Source organism: Falco biarmicus, chromosome 2 (assembly GCF_023638135.1).
Source record: "Falco biarmicus isolate bFalBia1 chromosome 2, bFalBia1.pri, whole genome shotgun sequence".
Taxonomy (NCBI): domain Eukaryota; kingdom Metazoa; phylum Chordata; class Aves; order Falconiformes; family Falconidae; genus Falco; species Falco biarmicus.
Genome location: NC_079289.1, coordinates 36,712,996 through 36,735,764, shown reverse-complemented (window position 1 = coordinate 36,735,764; position 22,769 = coordinate 36,712,996). Strand labels below are relative to the sequence as shown.

The window sequence follows — 22,769 nt, the reverse complement described above, 5'->3', positions numbered from 1 at the left end:
AGAACAAGAAAAAAAAATGTTCTCTTTTTCGATAGGATCACACCGTCTAGAACACAACACACACTTATCTAGGGATCACCACAGGTAATCTATAAACTTCTAGGTATTTAAAGGCTGACTTTGACCTGTAAATTCTTAAAAGCCTGTGAAAAAAATGTTCTAGATTACCCCTCTCATTACAGCTTGCCATATGAAGACTCCAAGACCAGATTTTGCTGTGGATTAGGAAGTCTTCTTTCTGTTCCAAACTAACGTTGGTTTGTCAACATCTAGGACACTGCTGCAAGTTTCACTATAGATATAGGTACTGAACATGAATGATAATGTTTGACTGAGGGGTTAGTTAAAATACAGTGATTAAATTATGGATTTGCCTCTCTATCTTATTAGCAGAATGCTTACCGAGCATGTGAGCACTTTTTTCAAACTGGAGTGCATGCAATGGCAACTGAAGGATCCATATATATATTTTTTTTTTTAATCATGATCTTTCAAATAAAAAATTTAGTGCAAACTTCATTAAATAATGCCCACTTCACAGAAGTCCCCCAAGCCTTTTTCAGAATTCGGAAGTGTGTGTATGTGTGTGTGTGTGTAAGCCTGTCTCGAAATGGTAAGACATGAAAATACCACAGGTACAGTGCAAGAAATTCCAAACAAAAACTCGTGCAAAGGGGAAAAAAATAACGTGTTAAGATTGTTCACACTGCTCTTCCTGAATATTCAAACTAGATAATGTGTAACACAGACTAATGCTGCTCCCTGCAGGTGGATCATGAGCCAACATGAAGCCACATCAACTTCTAACTTCACTGAAATTCAACATGGAGTTAGGTGCTTGGTTGCAGAGAGTGATCTCCCAAAGCAGAGCCTTTGCATGTAGTTCTTCACATACGCCCTCAAAACTTGTTTTCAGGTAGAAAAGCTCATTAGGAGATGAACTACATTATATCCATGGAAAGTTATTCATTAACATAACCTCAGGGCCATCTTAACTTACTGGTGCTTCTTTCTAAATAAGCACGCTGCTGTACCACTGGGAATAAAACAAATTATTTACTATACTCTAAATACTACTATATGGTCTTCACATGCAACTTTGTTAGCTTCACCATAAATTCCTAAGAATGACTATACTAGGTTTCCTTTGTTGTTTTTGTTTAAATCTTCTCAGGCACAAAGTAATAAATACAAAATGTCCTTCTAAAATATGCTAAGATCAAGAGCCAACTCATTCACTTTCCATGAAAATAGAATTAAGATCTCACTCCTAGGACCTTGTGTAACAAACTTCAGCACAGAGACTTTACAAGGTAATGGTATAGAGCCCTATTCCTAAAGGTTTATAATAGGATTGTTGCTTTAACCTTAACCACAGCATAATAAACAGAATCAATATAATGATAATACAAGCTACCAGCAATCTTAAGGATGTGCAAGGAATAGACAAATACTGGCAGGAATTAATCTGCCATTTTCACACATCTGCCCAAGGGAGGTATTGTAATTGCAAAAATTTACTCCTAGACTGCTGAGACTCATAGTAATTATGTTTCTTTTTTAATAGAAATAGCCACAGGTAGTAACAAATTGGGTTTTGAGATGGGGAACTGGGCATGCATTGTAACCCAAATTACTATGTAATTGTCTTTATTATAAAATACTATAGAAAACCTATGGCTCAAAATTTAAATCAGGACAAAACCTTTCCTTTAAATGAAGTCCTCTCCTCCCACAACTATTCAACACAAATGCCTATTTCTTCCTTCACTGGTATCAGCAAGACCAGCATGACTGCAAGTAATTTATCTTTATCTAAACATCTTTGCCAATGTTAACCAAAATTTCTGAAGCTTACATTTGCCCAATAGAAACAGCTTTCTCTTGATTTACTTTCATTCAAGTGAAGTAGACTAGCAAGTAGGTGAAAATCTGGAAATCCAGCTACTTGTTCCTAAGGTTCCTTTGCCAGTATCAGGGGATGAAGAAAAGAGTGTGTGTGGACTACATATACTTTAAATGAACTGAAATTAAAGTTTTCTTCAAACTTCTGGAAGCCTGTTTGAAACAAACGAGCACAGGAAAGTACTTAAAAAGAGTTATTTCATGCTTGAAGGAATTATTATTCCATTACTGTCACGTTGTTGCGATAATGAGACATATACTGTTGGGAAAGATCATATATGTGGTGGCCAATGAACAAATAATAAAATAAATGTATCCAGTTACTTCAGTCCCTTGTAATACTATATCCTGTTAGGCCTGAAAAGAAGCTACAGGTGATTTAAACAGAAAACATGCATTTACAGATTGAGACAAAACGGAGACTATTCATTGAAAGTAATAACATAAAACATTTTGTTTGCCCCTCTTTTTCACCCAGCGGTAACTGATACATTCCTTGCCTCGGAGCTATGATATGCAAATTATCGTGTGCTTTTAATACCTAACACAGTTGATGGAAGCAACTGAGAGCTGATTATTCTCATATGTGACATGACTTATACCTTCTTTTCATCATTACGCTAAATCTTGGTCTGATAGTAGGCTAAAAAGCTTCAAGACGTGTAACTTCCACCATAAACTGGAAAATGAGGCCCTTCCTTACCTATACTCTTGCCTCGGGGAAAAAAAAAGACAACAGCATTTGTCTCTAAACTTGATGTTTTCTAGGTTGCAGCAAAAGGTGCAGATTGACTGCATCTTCCAAAACACTGTTACACAGCTATGTACAGATCATACACCATATCTAAAGAAACCTAGATGCACATTGGTTGTTAACAATGCCTTTTATCCAGCTAAATGTTTTTTTTGAGTCCATGCTGCTCTTTTATCTATGTATCTCCACATAAGCATTCATACACACAGTTATGTGATCTGACATACAGTCCAGAAATCTAAATAGTTTCTAAGGCTTTGTGGCTGCCATTTCTAAATGGCTTCTAAACTCATTATTTCCCAAGCACTCTAAATTCCACTATATTCTTATTGTCATTTGATCCACTGAAATAGAGAGATCAGAAAAGAGCACACTTGGTACTTTACAGCTGTGGCTGGATAATCTTGCTCATGATCATCAAAGCAGGATTGTTTTTATGATCTTCAAATCCGCATATCAAATTACGCAAGTCTATGCAAAAAAGCAAAAATATCAAATATTCAGTCATGAGGACTATCTCAATAGAGTACTAGAGAATGCAGTTGGAGGATAAGTGAACAGCTTCTGCAGCTTTGCAGTGTTTTTAAAGCAGAGGAGAGAAGCAACAGGGAGCAGTTCAGCTAACACAGACTAACAGATTCTGGACTGAATTCTGCACACGCTTATGCACATCAGCAACCCCACTCCTGTAAGTGATCTATTCAGTCAATGGTTCTATTGATCTAAATTAAAATATTCACTGAATAAGTGTTTTAAGGATCATGCCTTGAAAGACATAATACTAATGTAATTGCACATATATAAGTAAGTTTCCATAGGCCTCAAAATTGCTTATGCACTGATTAAGGACATGATGACGTGCTCTCTCTAGATTTGTGGAAAAAGAGTCTTTTCCTTAATACTGTGTAGGAGCAAAGTCCAAGCGCTGAATCTGAGGTCCGTTATTAAAACAATGTTCTTTACTTTGTCACCTTTAAAATTTTATAGAATACAAATATTTTCATTAAGAATTAATGAAACTTTGTTTAGCCCACTTCAGCTCACCTTTTTTTTAAACTGAGCTGTAGCTAAACAAGCTTAACCATAAATGGTTTCTTAGCAATCAGCAAAGAACGAGACAAAAATATAGTAAGTAAAGAGACTGACTGACATGTTCTGTGTTTGATTCATGGCATTCATTAAAAACAACAGAATAACACCATCAGAAGTTTAAAACAAAATTGTATTAATCAAAGAATACATATAACTGTCTTTAGGAACAAATTATGCATTTAAAAAATACAAATTGTGATTCACATGTCTGCTCTCTATTAAAAAAAATCCTTTAGCTATTATTAAAAATACATTAAAATCCTTCAAATTTTGATGAAGCCATTATATACCTTTTGTTTTTAATTCAATTGTCAAGTGTGCTTCCAATGATTTTAAAAACAGTATATATCTACAAAGCAAGCAAGAGTTTATAGCTTTGAAGACTTGAAATTGATTTTTAACGCACCAGCTTTCAAACACTACAAAGGCTGCTCTCTGCTGATAAAGACAGTAAACAAGAAACTGTCCTTTAAATGTTCCCTTTAATGTTTTTCTTTAATTAAAAATCAATAAAAAAAACATTGCAACATTAAAAAAAAATAAATTAAGACATTAAAACATGTTTAAGGTTTTTGACACGACTCATTCAAACTAGAACCAAAACTTCTGATGTTACTTTTGTTTACTTGTGTTAGTTTAGACTTTCTTTGTACTGTAAACATTGTTAATCAAGAAATAAAACCACGTAAAAGTAGTTTATCACTGAACACAGCTAATTTTATTGAGTAGTTATGTTAAAAATGTGATGAAATAGAACTAGACATTATAAAAGTACTGAAGTAAAAAGATTTTTTAATACCTTTAGATGATTTTAATATATTCCTTTCCTCTAATCAGACCAAAGCCTATTTATGTAGATTAGTTACATCTAGAGTCTCATTTATCCAACCTGTATTTATCCTTTGATCACAAAGCTTGTTAACTTAAATGGTCTTTTATTGTTATGATTCGTTTTCCCATAATTATGCAGTTTAACTGCCTGATTCTTTTTTGAATAAATATATGCAAACGCGCCAATCATATTCAGCAGTGTTATGCTGGATGCTCAATGAACTGTAAGAGCCATTTCAATACAATAAAACTGCCTGGAAGTGTTCCAGGGCAAGGACTGCAAATACCAGTAATCATAGTGTCACTGGAACTAGTACAGACAAATACAAGCGTGTCACACATATATCAATAGATGGTCTGAAACACCGCCTGAAACTAATTTTGCATGTCTATCACTGCAAGAATTTACAATGCACTGTTCAGAGGTCCCACCCACACAGCTGAAATTATGCATTTTTATCTTGTAACAAGACTTTTCTTTTCCCCTTTAGAGTCCTCCTTTGGCGTGCCACAGAGGCGGCTGCACACAACCACCCAGCAGGGAACAGGATGTGATTAGAAACTTTTCTATTATGGGTAAAAGCATTTTAGGAACCAGAGGATCTCTGATCTGATACATACATCGCCAAGCCCGTAGAAAGGTCCATGGCTAAAATAAAATTCTGTTCATTAGAAGGATTTTACTTGCCTAGATCACTTATAGTGTACTAAATTGAAAATAGATCAGCATGGGACTGATTGTCTTGAGGGCTGAAAGAGAATATATCCCCTCACTGCACAAAAGTGAGATGCAAATTGATCTTTATGCTGTCCCTCTGTGCAAGCAGCACTAAAAATTGTCTGAAACTATGCATTTATATCTTTATATGTAGATGGACTCTTCAATCTTGAGGACACTAGACAAAGAAAGGAACTATCATCTCATCTCAAACAAGTGAGATTAATTGATCTTCTGCTATCCTTTCTGTATAGGTAACACCACTAACTAGTAGAAGCAATTCAGTAGAAGAAAGAGATGGTTCTCATGTGACCTTAATAAGCAGGAATTGTATCAGCAGCCTTTGGGATTTAGCTAGAAAATATATGATTGCTCAAGGAGGTTATTTAAAGCACTGCCTAATATCCTAATTAACAGGGACATTCATATGCATTTGCTTGTTCTTGAATGTATTACTTAATACTGAGTATTTAATCTAAAATGCTTAATAATTTTTTTTTTCTTTCTCATAGGATTTATAGTAAATAATCCAGTATCTTCTTCTGTTAATAAAAAAAAAAAAAAGTCTACATCAGACTTAAAAACAAAGGTTGCACTAAAAAGACCATAACAAATATATTACCAGAGCTTAGAATGCACCCTGGCTAAAATTTATGGCAGGCTGCACAAGAGTCCATGTCACCTTATTCTATCAGTGAAAGCAGCAACTAGTTACTCTCTTTTTTCTCCCCTTAAAAACATAACAAATGAAACAAACTCAAGCAACATTTCCCCAAAAATAATTTTGTCCCTTTTTTCCTTGTACCTTTTTCTTCTTCTCTCTTTTTTTTGTTTTGTTTTTTGTTGGTTTTTTTCTTTTCTATTTAAGTAAGAGCCTGCAGTCTCCTGAGAGTTTCACTTGTTTCCTTTATTTCTGAGCCCTTTAGCATTAATTTCACCACTTCTCTTCTTACAGCTGAAGTAGAGATACAATTGAAAGTATAAAGCTCTCAGGCTATCTGCTGCAAAAATTTGTCCCAACTGCTCTACTCTGACCTTTTGACATCAAAGGATTGCTTCTATACTTTTAAAGATAAAAACAGAGCTGTGTTTCTGCTCCGGTCAACAAATCATTGTTTAACTTCTTTTCACAGAAAATTCTTACCTGTTGGAAAATACTAGTACTAGTGTCAAAATGCCTTTTCTTTATACATGCAGGCACTTCTCAGTCTTGAAGAGGTATCTCAAGACCTCTGCCATGCATCCTATTATGTTTTCTTTCTGAAGAAAACAACCCATATACATACACTTTTTATTTGCAGAATGAGTGTCTTGCATAGCGAAACCTAAAACTAATTTGACAAGGCATTTTAACTTTTGTAGAAATAACAAAAGAAAGTGAAATCAAGCAGAATCTTTAAAAACATATGTGTATGGTATTACCCAGTATGGTAATGTTTCCTGGGAAGGAAAAATGCTAGGAGAAAAAGAACAAAAAGAAGAAAAAAAAAATTCATTTGAAAACAAAATCCTAACTGTTTTACAGCCAAATGTTGTGACTTGGGAAGAAATTATTTTTTTTTAATTACATTTTTGACTCATTAGAGAAGCCAGGTTGTATCTATGCTTTCTTAATACCAGCTGACATTTGAGAATATTTTACAAGTACCTAATGATAATTTTCCATGTAAAAGTATTTGCTGAATTTTAAGAATAATGCTCTATTATACACCCTTTCAAAAATATATGAAAATGTGGAAATATATGTTCATCAATAATGTTCAATGGAGTCTTTGATTTTAGTTTTGTACCTGATTACGCTAAGTTAATGGTTGAACCTGATGATCTTCAAGGTCTTTTCCAACTTAAACGATTTATGATTCTATGTTACAGTTCACGTCATAGTTACAATATCCTCTAAATTATTTCCAGTCTCCTTAATTATTTGTAAAGAACCTGTAAGAAAAGATCACAAAAACCTGAAATCTAAAAAAAAATGACCGAATCATACTATTCTTAGCTGCACTCTGTAAGGGTCTTAATCACAATTTACTCTTGAACCACTGAAATCATTGACAAAGTCAAAATTATTTTATTGACTGAAATGTAAGAACAAGCCTTTTCATCAGCCTGGGTGAGGATAACAGAAACCTGACCAAACCTACTGTTTAAAGGTAACTCCTCAAAGGATCAGTCATTGAAGTTTCACTGGTAATTTTGTGGATTTTCCCATTTAAGGGAAAATTTGCATGGATTTTCCCATTTAAGCTTAGGTACTGACAGGGAGCACCAAGATGAGGAAAGCTCAGACAACTTTAAGAGCCATTAAGAGCTGTGATCTGGTAAATCCTCATAACTTGCTTCATGTCTTTTATTTTAACTGTACTAACTTTCTTCAACTCTTAGATTTTATAAAACGGCAAGTTCTATGGAGATGCTATTATTCTTAATTTATTGGCTAACTAGAATTCCTGTTCTGGCAATACCATGTACTTCCTCGTGATAGCAATATTCTACTTCAGACTCCTTAATTGTCTTTTTCTCTATTGTGTTTATTGTTCTGTATTACAGCATATAATCTTGCTCTGGTTCTTTAGATATTTTATTTTTTTTATATGGACCTATATATCAGGAATGATCCTTTTGAAATAATATTGATGTAAATAATGACAGAAAGGAGCCCAAGGTCAAGACCAGAGCAGATGTAATGCAGAATAGGAGCCCAATTCTGCTTCCTCTGCCTATTTCAGCAGCCAGGGCAGATGCCATAGTGAGCAGTATGTTGCCAGATCTGGTCCTGAAATACATATACTTTGTGTCACTGTACTATGCAGCATACCTTGAAAAAAAATTAAACGATGCTTCATGAAAATATAGAAAAGATCCTGTCCTGAAATTCTTACACAGCCAACCCTGGCACTGATTTAACTGAATAAGTAAAACTAAAGCTACAGCATGATGTAACACAAAATCATACTAACTACAGACTGTATTTACACAATGCAAACATTCACTGAGGTTATTTTGCAAGACATCTAACCATGTAAAACACTACAAAAACTACCATAATGTATCTTTGACAGGTAGTTCTGAAGTTTCATGTGATGACAATTTAGTGTCCTTAGATACAGCCCTAGAATATGGAGCTGTGAAATTTTGGGAATTACAGAGTACGAACCTACAAACTTGCCAATGTGTAGAAATGACCTGGCAACCTCTTGGTGCAAAATGTTAACTTCTACTAGCTCTAGTGAGAGAGAATAATATTCCTCATTTGCAGCAGAAGATATAAAAATAAAGAATAAATACCTCTGTTTTCATATAGGAATTTAAATCACTGAGAACGGATGCAACTTCTGTGAAGAAGGTTGCTTCTCCTTATACTGCAGCAACTGCACAGTTCTTTTTGCAATCTTGAAATTTCTGGGCTGAAGTTTCTCAAAGTAAAGCATGGGATAGTATATCTAAAGGCAGAGCAGCACTAATATAGCTTATGTTTTCTATTTCCCATGAAGACTATCTTCCTAGGTACTACTAGACACCTGGCAATGAAGCTGCACTGGGACTTGACAGTAATCTGTTGACACATCATAAACATCAGGTGCCTGAAGTATTAAGAATGATCTGTACTTTATCTTAAAATGCTACAGAACTGCCTAGTACAGCAGCTACAGTGATTCCCAGCTTGAGCACTTCTTGCAACACAGGCATTCTTTTTTAGCTGTCGTTTAGCAAATGCTGTGACCACCGTTTTCATTATTCATGCCTGTGCCATTCCTGATATACTTACAAACCTCTCCAAGTTGCACCACAAGTATAATAATAAATAGTGCCTAGGATGATCAACCCTACTTGCATATGTAGTTCTGTACATAACTGTTATGTCACTTTGAGGAACCTATTTCCAAAACCTACTTGTTAAAAGAAACTATTTGCTTCCCTTTCTCTCTCCATTTTTTTATCTATTGTAAACCTGCAAGAAGAAATTGTGACTTACTCACCCAGGAAAAAGTGAACTGATTAGCTCAGAACTTTTTGACAGGAGAGGTATGAACATATATGTGTATGTTGTACATGGTATTTCTTTTTGTAATGTCTGCTCTTCAAAATAAATCTAAATTTTGTTTCTCTTAGTCAGGTGAGTAGGTCAGCTTGATTTACTCACCAGAATGAGATGAACGGAATTTGCCCAGTAGTCTTTAAGCTCTAGAGTGAACAGAAATTTTCTTTCAGGCATGTTAAGTTTCCATTTTTTTCTGCTTTCCTCTTTTTTTCTCACCAATAAAAATGAATAGTTTAGACCTTAAGTGATTCAAAGGTCACATGGAATTTTGAATCTGGTGATGGTAAGTGTATAGCACTGGCCTATCTAAAGTATGTTTAGAATATGATTGCTGAAGTTAAAAGCAGTGACACTTGCTAAAGTGTAGCTGTTTTAACTTCCCAGTATGTTACGAAACTGCTCTTCATAGGCATGAACCTCATGCCCACACCAGATCACAAAGAGTCCCTAAGCACTTGCATGTCTCATACACCAAGAAAAGCTGAAGCTATACAGCACCCTTGGATGTTCATCCAAAATTTTATACATACATGTATGTATGCATGTTTAAATTACTTAACTTTCATGGTACTGAAGAAGTTCATCGATTCACTAAGTAACACATGCAACCGTGGTACATAGCTGGATGCTACAAAGTAGTGAGTAAACACACAAGTTGCTAAACCGTGTGACTAACGTATTACAGAAGTCACTTAAAGAGAGGCAACATTATACCACTCTTACTCAGGCAGTATTTTATTTAACTGCTGATCATTCTGGGTCAGTCGGAAACCCATAGTCACTAAGTAATGCTTTGCTCCACAGGTGTTCATTGATATAAATTGGGCTATCTGTAGAATAAAATACTATTCATGAGAAATAAGGGAACCATAAAGCCTACTGACTTTACTAGCTCTTATTAGTAAGCAAAGCAAAAAAATTGTTATGCACTCCTAATAAGAGTAAGAAAATTTGGATCTTACTGAGAAAGAAATTATTTATTTGATTTTAAATATTAATAGACTCAATTGGATATACCAAGTAATATAATATTTAGCATGTGTATATATATCCATAGATATATAAGTATGTATATATATATAAACATAAAGTTTTAATAACAGCCTCCTGCTAGAGAATACTTGCCAAGAAAATGAGAGTGAAGAAATACAGTTCCATTGTACGAATTACATACCGTGAGATTCTCGTGGTTCAGTAATGTATTTGGAAAAACTAAAGCGAATATTCACTAGAGAACACTTAGACAATCGTTTACTTTTCCCTTACTGAGGTAATGAAGAAAACTGCTTTTCTGAACTGACTAATGAAAGGAGATGATAAAGCAGCTGTTTGAATTCTGTATCTTTTTTCCACTGGCTATACTTTTGATTTCTAACTGTGCAATTTACTTTTCCAGACACAGGTTTCCTGGAGTGATTATGGATACAGTAGACCCAGAGAGGTGGGCTGATCTTTTACTATTTCTCCCTGAGTCTTTAGTTTGAATTTTACATGAGGCAGAAGTACAGGACCAGACACAAAGTAGTGTCTACATTCTAAATGCAAATCTTATATAAAATTTACTCCAGGGATGTGGAGATGGAGAATACAAAATGGATTTTAGCAATGCAAAATTATAGTGAAGAGGATCAGATTTTCCCATCTAGCTACTTTACTTCTGCGCCTTTCCTAAATAGAAACCAACCACTCTGTTTCATATTGTGTATTTGTTTTGTCAATACAACTACAAAAATATAATATCAATAAGTATGTTTAAACAGGTTGTTCATTAGGGAAAAATGAATTTTTCCTCATCTACTGGCTGGACCATCTCGACATTCAAAACATTCTGTGTAGATATTCAGGGAAAGTAAAAAAATATTGGATATACCAGTATGTGCTATGAGGAGTTATGGTTAACATTTCCCACAGTTGTCATAATGAAAACTCTTAGAGAAACCACAACACACCTTTTTATGGGAGGAAATTCCTCTTTTAGTTTTATATAGATCTCAGAAGAAAAAAAAAAATCATGATTGATATTATACAGTGAACACTGTAAAAAAAGGAATCATATTTTCCATAGGGATTTTACACTACAATTTAATCTTTACTACTCAGTAGCATCAACACATGAATTAATTGCTTTATATAGACATTACATCGTTGTAGGAAAAGTATAATTTTCTGTCTTTTAGTAACTATTACACTTGTCAGTGGGGAAAAAAAATGTGGAGTTTTTTTAGCATTCTGACAACTCCATTTTACAGTAAAAAAGTTGACATTACTTAAACAAGTGTCATTGAAAGTTATTTATTTTTTAAAGCATGAATTATAAATCAAATTATCTCCAGTTGTGCCCTAACCTAAACTCTATCCTGAAGTGTCACTTTTTGTTAAAATCAATTTCAGATTTTAAGTATTGCTCCACTCACCTAATTGAGAGGAACACAAATTCATGATAGGCATAAAAGGAAATCGTTTCTGTGACACAACTCAATAGTGGGTTGAGGATTAGTTCACAGTGACCTTGTACAGACAGCTTTTTGCTTTTTTTGTTTCCTTCCCCGCCCCCCCCCTCTCCCCCCCCCCCCCCCCCCCAGCTATAAATATTCAATTTCTAGGCCATCAGTTACTGGAATTTTGGTTGCTTAACTTGCCAATTACTGATGGCCACTTCTATTTAGTTTAAAACATTAGATTCAGCTGGCGACTAGAACATTCTGCGTTCACAAACCACAGGGTGTGGTAACTCCAAGGTATTATGAATTTTCTTTTGGTACATCAAGTGTCTACAGTGCAACTTCTCTCCCACAAGCTGCATACACAAAATGAGTCTGTGTCACTTCTGATACACTCAGCTCATTCCCTTATGAGTCAGAACAGCATATTAGGAGAACCACAGGATAAAACATTTCAAATGTATTTAATAGCCATTATCCAGAGCCTGCTTTCAATCCAAATGTTAAAAATCACTTTGGAACATACCTGTAGTATTTGAACATTGAGCTGCATTAATCATGAAGTAGAACTTTAAATTCAATCAACTGGAGTCAAATTCTGCCCTCACCTTCACTCTGCAAGTTCACTGCTCTGGAATACATCTTCTGAGTTTGGACTTTAAACTACCTGCTAAAAATTAAGTCATTCTTTGATCAGCACCCTGTATCCAATGGTCCAAATTCTGCCACTTCTTACATTCACAAAAGTTGGTAGAGGACAGTGTGGATATAACTGGCAGCAGAATGCAGCCCAGCTGTAATTTCTAAATAAGTTTTGGTAGGAGACAGAGCATGTAAGCCTTTCGCTATAAAGCAGTCATCAATATTGACTCAGGCTACTGGAAATCTGACTAGTTGTTTTGCTGTTTTATGACAGGATGTAAGTTTTGTTAACATTTGGGGGTAGGAGGGAATCATCACATACAATTTCTTTCTATTTGACTAAGCAGAATTTTCAGCACTGCAGGTTTGGTCTTTTATGGGGAGAGGAGGAGGCAATGGGGCCCCAATGATAATGTTATGCATTAAAAAAAAATATATATATATTCTAAAGAAGGAAATAATAAAAAAAACCCCATACATCTTGGAAAGATAGCTCATATTTACATACAGGGTTGGAGGGCTATAATACGCTGTTGCAATAGATGTCCTCAGTGTGTAGAGTTTCTCCCATGTCCTGCTAGTTACTGCAGATGATATGACTGCTTCAGAAACACCCTGCCCCTTCTCCACCCCAAACCAAAGCAAAGGGAAACCTGTGGAAGTGCCCACCTCAGATGACCTTCTGCGAAAACACCCCAGTGTGCCCCAAACATACTAAATGCCTGCCTGCACTCTCACACGTACCTCTAGCACTGCCGTAACTCTGTTTCAGTGAGAATTTACTTTGGAATCACAGAGGCAAGACTGGTGTGACAGCACAACCAGACCCACCAGACGTGGTCTGGTTCCACTTTCATTAAGTCCACCTCTCTTTAGTGACTTGTGTTGGTCCCTTCAGTGGTGCTCTACAGCAGATTTCACTGCAGACAAAAGGTAAAGTAAAACCAGCGTCTAAAGTGAGGTCCAGGGTATTCTAAAAGTCTCCTACCTGAATTATGGACATCCGGCTCGGGGGAGCCTCGCTGGCGTTAGTCCCTTGCCCTGTGAAGCTGGTGTGGCAGCCCACATGTCCCTGGGGTACAGTCAGGTTGTTGGAGGCGGGCTTCAGGTACATCACCTCAGACCTGGGAGAGCTGAGGGGCAGGCGGGTCTGGTAGTCAAAGTACATGGGTGAGGTGGCCAGGGATGGGCTGCTCACCACGTTCATGACATTGAGGGGGCCCCGGCTGTCCTCGCCCTCACTGGGCACCAGCATAATGTCATTCTTGCTGATCTTCTTCTTCTTGCCCTTGCCCCCTCCACTGCCACTGCCTCCTCCTCCCCCGCCACTGCCTCCCCCTCCTCCCAGCTGAGGGTGGCTATACTCGGCAATGCGACAATTATAGGTGCGGATTTCCTTGTTCTCTCGCTTGCACTTCACAGCAATTGTGATCATGGCAGCCAGCAAGATGATGGAGACAGTGCTCAACGTCACGATCAGGGGCAGTGACAAGTCCCAGTGTGGTCGCCGATGCTGCTCTCCATTCACCTGCGGCTCACCAGCCTCAGGCAAGGGCCCTGCCAACGCTCTGACAATGAGCTTGGCCACTGCAGAGAGGCTGGGCTTGCCATGGTCACTGACTTTCACCACCAGTTCAGCCACAGGGCTGAGCTCCTCCCAGTAGGGGTGCAAGGTGCGAATCTCACCGCTAGTGGGGTCCATCTCAAAAAGGTGCTCCTCATTGCCTTCCACAATCTCATACGTGAGGCGCCCACTCTCCCCAAAGTCACTGTCCAGGGCACGGACGGTGCCCACGGGGTAGCCCACCCCAGCATTGCGTGGCACTTGCAGCTCGGCGGTGTCATTGATGAGAGCAGGCAGGACAATGAGGGGCGCATTGTCATTGACATCGAGCACAGTGACACGCACCGTGGCATTGCTTTCACGGTGCGGTGAACCTGAGTCTTTGGCCAGCACACGAAACTCAAAGTGCTTTGTCTGCTCGTAGTTGAAGCTCCTTAGGGCATAGATAGCACCATTGGTGGGGTTGACGGAGACATAGGTGTAGATGGAGACATCTCCCACATGCCCGGGCAGAATGGAGTAAGAGACTGTCCCATTTTGGCCCAGGTCGGGGTCCTGGGCCAAGACAGATCCCAGATACTCTCCAGGGATGTTGTTCTCAGGCACCTGTAACACGTAGAGGTTCTTGCTGAAGTGGGGTGGGTTGTCATTCTCATCGAGGATCCGGACAGAGAATGACTTGGTGGAGTTGAGTGGAGGGTTGCCCCCATCACGTGCCACGATGGTCACATTGTACTCATCCTGTGCCTCGCGGTCCAGGGGCCGGTCGGTGACCACGGTATAGAAGTTGTCATAGTTCTCCTCCAGGGTGAAAGGGACGGCTCCAGGTCCACCACCACCACCAAGCACCCGGCACTGGAGCTGCCCGTTCTTGCCTGAGTCACGGTCAGTGACCCGCACCAGGGCAATGACAGTGCCTGGTGGGGCAGCCTCACTCAGTGCTCCCTGGCGAACAGAGACAAAGCCAATGGTGGGTGCATTGTCGTTGCGGTCAATGAGGCGGACGGTGACCTTGCAGTGAGCAGGGATGGGATTGGGCCCCAGGTCCCGAGCCTGGACATCGATCTCAATGAGGCCACTTTCCTCATAGTCCAGGTTGCCCTTGACACGGATGAGGCCACTCTGCGGGTCGATGCTAAACAGGTCGCGGACACGCTCGGGTGCATAGCCACTGAAGGAGTAGAGTACCTCTCCATTGGTACCCTCGTCAGCATCAGTGGCATTAAGGTCAATGACGGCAGTGCCCAGTGGCGCATTCTCTGGTAGCTCTACCACGTAGGAAGCTGCCTCAAAGATGGGGCTGTTGTCATTGGAGTCAATGAGGCGCACGTTGATCTGCACTGTGCCGGAGCGAGGCGGGTCACCGCCGTCCAGTGCTGTCAGTACCAGGGTGTGGTGACTCTGCTCCTCACGGTCTAATGGCTTCTGGATGACCAGCTCTGGAAACTTCGTGCCATCACCACGGGACTTCACGTCAAGGGAGAAGAGGCCGTAGTCATCACGAGTGAGCAGGTAGGTGCGCAGCCCGTTGTCGCCGGCATCTGGGTCATGGGCACTGGTGAGGGGGAAGCGGGTGCCTGGTGCAGCGTTTTCCGAGATGTCCATGTCCACTTGGTCAGAGGGGAAGGCCGGTGCGTTGTCATTCAGGTCCTGGATCTCCACCTTGATCATGCAGATCTCCTGGTCGTTGGCGAACACCTCGAGGGACAGCTGGCACTTGGTGCTGCGCCGGCACAGCGCCTCTCGGTCAATGCGCTGCTTGGTGTAGAGCAGCCCGCTCTCCCCGTCCACGTCCAGGAGGTGCGGGGCTGAGTTCTCCAGCACCCGGAATGTGGACTTGGGGCCGCGGGCGCCGCCGGCGCCGCCGCCGGGAACGCCGCGCTCCGCGGGCAGCATCCCGCCGCCCGCCGCGCCCGCCGCCAGCCGCGCATCGCGGCCGATGTTCCCGATGACCGTGCCCGCTCCCTGCTCCTCCGGCACCGAGTAATTCAGGTTTTTCAGCGACAGGGCGGGAGCCCAGCAGAGAAAGAAGCAACAAATGGAAAGGTACATCCCCGAGCAGGGGTGGGGGCGGCAGCAGCTGCAGCGGCGACCAGGGTCGTCCCCGTCTTCTCTGCCTCCTGCGCTGGGTTTGTTCTTCCTCCTCCTCCTTCAGCTCTCTTTTCTTACCCCCCACCCCTTCTTTCTTTTTTTTTTCTTTTTTTTTTTTACCTTGTCTCTCCCCACCCCTATATTTTAAGTTCCTGAACCTGTTGCTCTAAAGCATCTGCAGAGACACAGGATGAGAGGCAGCAAATAGACCATGTAGCTCAGAGGGAGGGAGCAATCGGGGAGGGGGGGCGGGGGAGCTTCAGCAGTGTTTCAGCAAGCGCTTGCCGTGCTTGCAGTCCCCTCGCAGTTACTTTGGCTGTCCAACTTCGGCAGTGGGAGGATTTCAAAAATCAGGAAATTTGCAAAAGATCTTCTTCGGCCCAGGCGAAGAGTTCCCGATCCTTGAATCCCCGCAGATGTACAAAGGATAATAAAAATAACAACAATAATAAAAAATCGGCGGCAGTGGTTGTTTTTCTAAAAACTATCAAAAACATTTTTTAAAAAAAAATATCTGTATTTATATATACATAGGAAAGAGGGGTGGCCACAGGTTTCTAAGCAGGGGCAGAAAAGCTTATTTGCTACTCATCGCTTGTGATGCGATTGATGGGGTGGAGGGGGTAGGAGAAACAGAAGGGGGGGGGGGGGGAAGTCTTAGCTTGTTGAAACCCCTCTTCGTGTGCAGTGAGAGGCAGTGAAACGGCTGATTGCACCGCGGGGTTGTTGGTTTTCAGGGAGTGTTTTGCTGCATTTAGAGATCTGATCTTGCATTGCTTGCGGCGGAGAGCTGCATCTAGCTGCCATCGGTATTCCCCCCCACCCCACCCCCCCCGTCTCGTACACCCTCACTGTTTCCTTCGCGATTCAGAAGGCGAGGGAACGAGGACTGCAGGGCAAGAGGAGAAAACACAACACACACACACACAAAAAAAAAAAAACCCACAAAACAAAACACGGCAAAAACTAGTGTCCCGATTTGTAGTTTCCTTTCTCTCCCTCTACTACCAGTCTCCCACTCGCCCCTTTTGTGGGGAAAAAATTAAGAAACCCACCAGCTGACCGTCGTCGTTAGCACTAAATACGTATTTTGAGAGAAATCATAGGCTGTGCTCAATCAGATGCACACTTGGGTTTCTTTAAGACAGGCCAGTAGCCGCCGCCACCACCACATCCTTTCTCTCCGTGTGCCTATGCGTGTGTGCCTATGCGTGTCTGAGGAGCTGCACTTTTCTCCATGCAGTTTAATTCCAGTTTGCTTTTCTCTCCAGCCGAGAGGAAATCAACAGGCAACCATGGCTGGACGCATAGATTTTTTTAAAAAAAAGAGAGCAAGAGAGAGAGAAAGGGGAGGGGGAGGGAGAAAGAAAAGCCACCACACACACTCTCTCAGTCTCTCGCTAAAAGGGAAACAGTCTCTGTATTCACAGGGCTGCGCTATCAAGTGCCTCTTTTCTTTCTATTCAGCATCTCCTTCCAATGACACTGCCGCCTAGTCCTCTTCATTTAGGGGATGGGAGAAGAAGAGGAAAAACAACCCTGGCGATGGATAAAGTGGGAGATCTTTTAATCGACTAATTCGCTTATATTAAAACCTATGCAGTTCCGCGATTGGTGCGATGCATTTTTTCTGCAGTCCTTTCAAGCTTTAACACTCTCACTAGGCATCTTGGTACAGGGGAGAAGAGCGGAGGCAACGGCGTTGCCCCTCTCTGATACACCTTTCCCAGCGATACGGTGTATAGGTAAATATCGGGGAAGGGTAGCTAAATTTTATTTCAGGTTCTGTTAACAACCAGAAATAAGTGAATGGCACATCCAGAAATGCAGGTGTTTTAATCTGCTGGATGATTCAGATCCAGCGGAACAAATCACATTCACTATCGCCTCATGTTCCTCCCTTCACAGACATTAGTTGCAGCTTCTTCCTAACGCTTCTCTGACTCACTCTATAGACAGGAAAAAGAATTTAATCAGATTTATATTGGGTAGGGGGGGAGGGGAGGGGGGGGAAAAAAAGAAGGGGGAGTAATGTCGGATCCAGCTACACTTTTACTATACCTCTTTCTCCAGGAGACTGAGGATCAGGAAAACAAGGCTGTTATCCACTCACTGGCACAGAGGCGCGTCTGTCTCCTGCTTTGCTGAGTGTTTTTAACCACCTTTCCTCAGTGTTATGTGTGAAATAAATCAGAGATCTTTCATATTAAAAGAAAAAAAAAACACACCACCAACAAAAAAACATAGGTTCCCAATATATAGCTCACAGATTTAGTTCCGAGTCTCAGTTCTGCACTGTTTTTTTTTCTCCTTTATTTGAGTCCGGACCCAAAGTACACAGTAAATTCTGCAACCTGTGGTAGAGAGGCTTTCAAAAGAAAAAAAAATATTCTTCTCTGCCTCATTGATGGGTGGCCCCTTGCAAACAGACGGTCGCCAGTCTTAGCCAGACAGCACGCGAAACGAACGCCGATCCCCGATAAACCAGATCCATTTCACCAGCCGCCCGCAGGTAAGTGGAGAATTCAGCGAAAATTCAACAGTTGGAGCCGCTCTCTGCCTCTCTCTCCCCCCCCCCACCCCCCACCCCCCCGCCTCCTCCTCTCCTCTCCGCCTCGCCTCCCTCACTGCAGCACTCGCGGGGCCGCCGCGCCGCGCCGCGCTCACCCAGCGCCGCTCGCCGACTGCCTCTATTCACCTCACGCCGCGGCTTAAACATTGATACGGATTCCCGGCCAGCCAATCGGCGGTGGCGGCGGCGACCGGCCCCGACGCCGGCCCGCCAATGGGAGGAGGCAGGCGGGCGGGGGGGGCGGGGCCGCGGCGGGCGCTGGGTGTCATTGATTAGATCGGTTCGGTGGGAGACGCGCAACACGCCAAGGGCTCGGGCGGGCGGGCGGGCGGGTTGCGGTGTCTCGTCGCCGCGCACCGCAGCGCCGCGCCCCCAGCCCCCCCGGCCGCGCCAGATTTACTTATTTATTTACTTATTTATTTCTCACTGTCCGTCCCCGTCCCGTCCCCTCCGTCCCTCGTCCCTCCCCCCCCCCCCCCCCCCCCGTCCCCCGTTATTTATTTTTAAGACATATTAACAAGTCTTCCGTGATGACGGGTGGGAGCGGAGGAGGGACGCGACACCCCTGCACTCCGCCAAAGCTCTGCGAGGGCGAGGACTTGACTCCGCGGCAGGGTCCCCCCAGCCGCCCGAGGCAGGGACCCGCCGCGCTGCCCCGCCGCCCCGGGGGCAGTGGCGTGCGTGTGTGTGTGGACGGGGAACCCCCCGTGGCCCTGCGGGTGCCGCCCCGAGCGGGTCTCGCCCTCCCCGAGGGGCAGGTCCTGAGCCCGGGGGCGCCCCCCGTTCCACCCGCGGGGCCGCTGTGCGGGGGAGGGGGGCGCGTTGGCAGCCCGGCGGTGCGGGGCTCGGGGCCGCAGCAGCACCACCCCCTCCCCTCCCCTGGCCGCCCCTCCCGGAGCGGCGCCCGCCCCCGCCGCCGGCGCGGAGGGGGGATGCCGGCCGGGGGCGGCGGGCGCGGGGGGAGGCCCGAGGCTGGAGAGGTGCGTGCTCGGATTGCCGGAGCGCCGGTCTCGACCCGTGCGTACCCAAATGAAGCTGCCATTTGTGAGCTGTGAGTGACGAGCGTGTAAGTAGCATGAATCATTTAGGGGGAAAAGCGAGAGAGAGGAGGAAAAAGGAAGCAACTCGAGCAATTATAAGACGATCCTGACGATTATTTTAGGAGCAGCTCTTAAAATTGATTCGGTTGAGGAAGGTGCTCTTTCGCCTTGCTCAATAGGATAACCTTAAGCCCTCTCTGAGTTATGATGTCCATAGATATAATTTGACTTGGAGAAAGTCTTCCAAATTTATGAATTCAAATAAGTGTTCTTTCTAGACGCATCTTCTCGTCCTGAAGACCTCTTTGCAGCTTTGAAACGGATAGTTCGCCATGCAGAGCGAGTCTGCTAGTAACCGTTATAAACCTAATACTGTGTTAAAATGCGGTATATAAATAAACTATACATACATTAGGGCAGCGTAAAATCACTACTCTCAGACGTGCCAACTTTCAGTGCGAGAGCGACAGACAGACGAAATAACGGATATGTTTACAAACTGGGCTTTGCTTGCTGTGGGAGGGCTTCAGACTGGCTGGCGGGAGCCGCCGGGATCGGCGGAGGCACTTATCCGGTGGAGTGCTCTGTGAAAGCAGCACAACTCTAAAAATGTACCAAACACCAGAGTAAGCCCCTGAGCTAGCAGGGGACCTCGTTTCGTTGTACCGTGGTCCTGTGCTTTCCTCTCCTTATCCCGTAGCCTATGCCAAACCTTCAGGATGGCTCAGGGTATCCAGAGGGTATCCAGAGATTTTCTAGGCAAGTTCTGCTATCGGGGTGGGGGTGGGTGGGTGGAGGGGGTCATTGCCGTTGTGTGATGGCTCCCTCTAGCGTGCTACAGCCACTGCTGCACCTGGGGCATGTACCGCGCCTGCCTGCCCCAGGGCGTGCACGCGCCCTAACTCCAGGTTCCTTCCCAAGAGAGCTGGAGAGCACCAGCGGGAAAAAACAGTTTCACTATTACAGTGGCATATGCTATGTGCTATATTTCTGACGACGTTTGTCATGGTTTACTTATGTTAAATGCCACAAAACCCAAGCCGAATTTGAGTGTTTTCTCAGGAGGCTAGTGTCTCCATCGCTTTTTCCTCCAGCCTAGTGAATGCCCGCCTTTTTTTTTTTTTTTATATATGACTCAGCATTACACAATAAATACTCTGACTCCACAATGAAGTCAATACATTTGAGGGCATTCTGCAGTTTGTAAAACAAGTACTTGGGACTCTGAATTAAGGGGAAAACCATATAACACTCTATCCAAGTAGCTGGAGTCTTTGCTTGTAAAATCTGCCTTTTTTTACCAAACATCTTGCAGCTTACAACATCCCATTGATACCAATGACATGCGTGGAATACTTAGAGGAAAGATAAAATCTGAATCACTAGCACTAGATCCTCAAACCTATGACTGACTACCAGGTGATGATCATAAATGAAATGCTTACGTCTTGCTTTACATGTCACTGTGGTTTTTAGTCTTAACTTCAACAGAGCTGTTTTTTAATACTTATTTTCAGGTATGGCTGATTATTAACAATTTCTAATGATTTATTGGAAATCATATCAGCTTGACATCTTTAAAAATTATGGTTCTAAAACCTAATAGAGACTTAGGTGCCTAACTGGAAAAAGCCAGATAAAAAATTATGCCTGCATATGAATAGATGCGTCTGCAAGGCTGATGTTTGTTACATCAGACAGTTTATAACAACAAAATGGCATTTATTGATTTTAATCCACCTGTGCAAGTAATGAATATTTTATTTGTTCGATGATTTTACAGTATATCTACAATAGTTTTTCTGTCAAATTTGTAGCACACAGTACATGTTTGATAGCTTAAACTGGCATCATAATTTTCTATACATTCATTAGGAAATTGCTGTATTTTTCACATAGAAAAGTCAGAAATGTTTGAAGGTAATGCCAATAATACCTATATGCTGTGCCACTTCACTGGCTGTTGAATATATAGTGTACATGTACTGGGGAGCAAAAATGAAACAAAAGAGAAAAAAAAATTAAAAAGTGCTTATTAACACTTTGGTGAGAAAGCTGTACTGTGGAGAGGCTAATACATAGACAAAATGTAAGTCCTTAATAATAGAAATACACATCTGGTTTACATTATCTGACAGATCAAGAAAAACACATTAAATACACTGTACAGGAGAAGCTCGACAGTAGAACAAAGTCCAGTATAACAGCCCTAACTAACCTATGTATGGAGGGGTTAAATTATGCTTTGGAAAACTACTTTTTGATACTTGAAATGTTTATTTGTTGGAAGCTGTAGTTTCACATCTATCAAAATAACACATAGTAATAGGACGCATCTCAAAACCAACTTTAAAAAAATGCTGATTAATCTTGAACATAATGCAACAGTATTCAGACTTTTTGGGGAAAGTGTTCATAACAAAATCTAGTAGATTATTATTCTGTCCTCGGCAAAGACAGGTAAATCTACTTTCAAAAAAAAAAAAAAAAAGGAAATAAATAAGAGATATCCTCAATCAAAAGTGTTGAGATGAAAATCTTTAGTCTCAGTGTGGAGGGTACTTAAGCATAGCACAAAAGTCTCAGAACAAATATCCCTAAACAAATAAAAGAAAACAGGAAGGCAAAGAAAAGATCAATATAGTTAAATGTCAAGGTTCAATATTTAAGTTATTTGAGCCTAAAATGTATCATTGGGAAAGCCCAAATCCAATAATCTTGAAAACAATAGAAAGAAGTAAAATTAGAAAGCCAAGAAGGGAATTTGAGGAACAAAGAATCCATATATAAGAGAATGAATTACCTGCTAAAAAACAAACATATGCTTTACCTATATTGGGAAGCCATGACAGAACTGGTGGGCCTATTAATTGGCTGGCTATAAAAGAAAAAGTATTGCAGAGAAATTCAATTTCTGTACTCTAGTACCCACAGCAAATGACATTTCCTCACATCCCCTTTTTTTAAGATGACGAGGGTGTGTACTAAGGTGTCAACAATGAGATACTTAAAGAACAAAAAGCATCTTATGGTAGTTATCAAGCATTCTTACAGAATCTGAAAATGAGGTAAATGAA

General features: G+C 41.7%; 1 protein-coding gene and 1 long non-coding RNA gene across 3 annotated transcripts in view; one reads left to right on the top strand and one right to left on the bottom strand.

Annotated features, from left to right (window-relative positions):
* PCDH17 (protocadherin 17) overlaps positions 1 to 18,637 on the bottom strand; it is a 92,862-nt gene extending 74,225 nt beyond the window's left edge. For both annotated transcript variants that reach the window (XM_056329609.1, XM_056329610.1), the window contains exons 1-2: positions 18,142 to 18,637; positions 13,414 to 16,481 (exon numbers count right to left, since the gene is read on the bottom strand). In XM_056329609.1, coding sequence (XP_056185584.1) covers positions 13,414 to 16,041 — 2,628 coding nt within the window. In that variant the 5' untranslated portion in view covers positions 16,042 to 16,481; positions 18,142 to 18,637. The remainder of the gene's footprint in view (positions 1 to 13,413; positions 16,482 to 18,141) is intronic.
* An 866-nt stretch (positions 18,638 to 19,503) lies between these two features.
* The window catches only part of LOC130145240 (uncharacterized), a 76,496-nt gene continuing 73,230 nt past the window's right edge, over positions 19,504 to 22,769 (top strand). Inside the window, exon 1 of the long non-coding RNA XR_008820423.1 lies at positions 19,504 to 19,718. This is a non-coding gene — a long non-coding RNA (uncharacterized LOC130145240). The remainder of the gene's footprint in view (positions 19,719 to 22,769) is intronic.